Source organism: Ailuropoda melanoleuca, unplaced genomic scaffold (assembly GCF_002007445.2).
Source record: "Ailuropoda melanoleuca isolate Jingjing unplaced genomic scaffold, ASM200744v2 unplaced-scaffold8469, whole genome shotgun sequence".
NCBI classification, from domain to species: Eukaryota; Metazoa; Chordata; class Mammalia; order Carnivora; family Ursidae; genus Ailuropoda; species Ailuropoda melanoleuca.
The window spans coordinates 28,465-31,218 of NW_023253846.1; the positions used below are offsets into that span (position 1 = coordinate 28,465).

Genomic DNA, 2,754 nt, shown 5'->3' on the forward strand with positions numbered 1-2,754 from the left:
CATATTGTTAAATTTCATATCCTCCAAACTATTCTGTTTTGTTCAAAGCTGACTCAGAACTCAAGGAGTTGGTTTTAATAAATCAGGATTGTTCAGCTTTATTCAGAAGAAACTCTTTATGATATGAATTTCCCCACAAAAATATCCCCAATGTATGAAAAAAAAACCTTGTTATGCCCAGTACTCTTAATCAAAGTTCTGCAAGTGGACACCATCAGAGTGCCACAAGGCTGCCACTGAGTGGGAATGTTCTGGGTTAGAAGACAAGTCACTAACAATTTTTCTCAGGCTTCTCTAAGTTGACTGAGGTATGTTGATAGGACTCAGGGATATATGAAGCCCTGAATTTATGTTTTGATGAGATCTGAATTTTTCTATGAAAATAACCTATTGATGTCAACAGATTTTCAAATGTATCTATAATCTCAAAAGGCTCGCAAACATCTCACTAACTTCTAGAAAAGACATTTCACATCTCTCAACCCAGCTTCTTATTTTTGTGAATTTAGACTAAAGGACTTGAAATGAAGATCTAAGTTTAATTATCTTTTGCTTTAAGGAGAAAAATGATGATGTAAATCTCAGACAGGAGATTCATTGCACTGGTAACTTGGAGTAGTTTTCCCAAGGTTTAAGTTTTGATGACGTAGTTTCTTCTTCACAGCTGTCTTCACTTCCTGATTTCTCAAGGTGTAGATAAGTGGATTCAGAAAGGGGGTGAAGATGGTATAGAAAACAGACAGAACTTTGTCTACCAGGAAGTTGGTGAAAGGCCACACATAGATAAAGATGCAGGGCCCAAAGAACATTAACACAACCATGAAATGTGCAGTGCAGGTAGACAAAGCCTTAGATGTTCCTGTAGAGGAGTGGTCCTTGATCATGACAAGAATAATGACATAGGAGGTGAGCAAAAGCAGAAAACTTATAAGAGCAATCACACCACTGGTTGAGATCATGAAGATTCCAAGAACATACATATCTATACAAGCCAGCTGGATGATGAAAGGAAGGTCACAGAAGAAACTGTCTACAACATTGGGACCACAGAAGGGTAAATAGAGGGTAAAAGCTAACTGGCTCATTGTATGCAGGAAGCCCACTGTCCAAGAGGTTACCACAAGTCCAGCACATACTCTTTGGCTCATAATTGTTGAATAATGGAGAGGTTTGCTTATGGCAATGTACCTGTCAAAAGACATGGAGATCAGCAGCACAATCTCAGTCCCAGTGAAGAGGTGCAAAAAGAAGATCTGAGAAATGCAGCCCTCAAAGGAGATGGTCTTACGCTCAGCAAAGAAGTCCATGATCATCTTTGGAGTGGCAAAGGAGGACAGGCACATGTCAATGAGAGACAAGTTGCTCAGTAGGAAATACATGGGGGAGTGAAGGTGTGGGGTGGATAGAACTGTGAGCAAAATCAGGCCATTGCCCAACATAGTTATCAAATAGAGAACAGAAAACATCACAAAGACAAAAGTCTGGAGCTCAGGAGAATCAGTAAGTCCAAGTAATACAAATTCAGACACTCTAGAATGGTTGAACCCCTCCATTGATGTGCAGACTGCTCTGTCATGACAAAATAAGACAAAATGACATAGCTAGAAAATGTGACACTTTTACAATTACATATGAAGGAGTTTTTATATCAATTAATAATTCACCAGAACATTGATTACCTCAAAGCCTACAAATAACTGTCTCAGTAAAGATTTTTCCTTTTGGAACAAACTTAACAATTGCCATCAGATAGCACTTCAAATGGACAGCTTCTTGGTTTTGACCAACATTGGTACATTTTGGGTTATACTTATCATATACCCACACAATAATATTCCCATTCTGAATACTAAGGAGTTACATAATCCATATTTATAGAGTAAGATTACCCTAAGTTAGTGTGCTCTACTTAATAAGTCAGTTATGTAAAAGTTTAAATGAGGGTTGAAATCTCCAAACTTTCTGTTAAACAACAACAATAAAAGTATAATTATGCCAGGAGCGCCTGGGTGGCACAGAGGTTGAGCGTCTGCCTTCGGCTGGGGGCATGATCCCGGCATTCTGGGATCGAGGCCCACATCAGGCTCCTCTGCTGTGAGCCTGCTTCTTCCTCTCCCACTCCACCTGCTTGTGTTCCCTCTCTCGCTGGCTGTCTCTATCTCTGTCAAATAAATAAATAAAATCTTTAAAAAAAAAGTATAATTATGTCAAATCCATCGTTGAATGCTGGATGTAACTAATAGTTTAACATAACAATTCAAAAGACCATTAAGTATCCTATGAGAGTAATAAATGATTCTTTTAGTGGTCTCCTCTTTTCTCAGCTACAGAAAAATCCAGTTCCATTCTCACTTCACTTGCAAATTTTCAAATTGTTTTGTCACTATTGATAAATATTATTTTTAATATGTAATATATAATTTTTTAATTCCCTAAAACTATCAATAACTTTTTACCTGAAACATGAGTTATTCTCGATTTTATTTTATGATCTCAAAGAAATATTTAAAAAAGAGAGAATATCCCTCCTTTACATCTCATGCTATTCCAACAAAGCTGATTTTTTAGACTAGAAAGAAAAATAGATTCGAGGATTAAGCCAGAAATATACAAGATGAGTGTTGTGCATCTTGTAATACCAGAATATAGGGTGCTCCAAACAAGACAAACAAAAAACCCACTTAGGTGGTAGTATTTCAAAGTGCCACAGGAGCCACTGGGGGAAAAAAAGATAGTTCGAGGACTCAGACTCAT

At 37.4% G+C, this 2,754-nt stretch overlaps 1 protein-coding gene across 1 annotated transcript; it reads right to left on the minus strand.

The window, feature by feature from the left end:
* Positions 1-581: 581 nt before the first annotated feature.
* On the minus strand, positions 582-1,553 carry LOC100473921 (olfactory receptor 4K2). Its single transcript, XM_002931305.4, has one exon. The coding sequence runs from the start codon at positions 1,551-1,553 to the stop codon at positions 582-584; it is 972 nt and encodes a 323-aa protein (XP_002931351.2).
* Between the last annotated feature and the right edge of the window lie 1,201 nt (positions 1,554-2,754).

What these genes read in the sequence shown, in the direction of transcription:
- LOC100473921 (XM_002931305.4), bottom strand. Translation starts at nt 1,553, where the DNA reads ATGGAGGGGTTCAACCATTCTAGAGTGTCTGAATTTGTATTACTTGGA.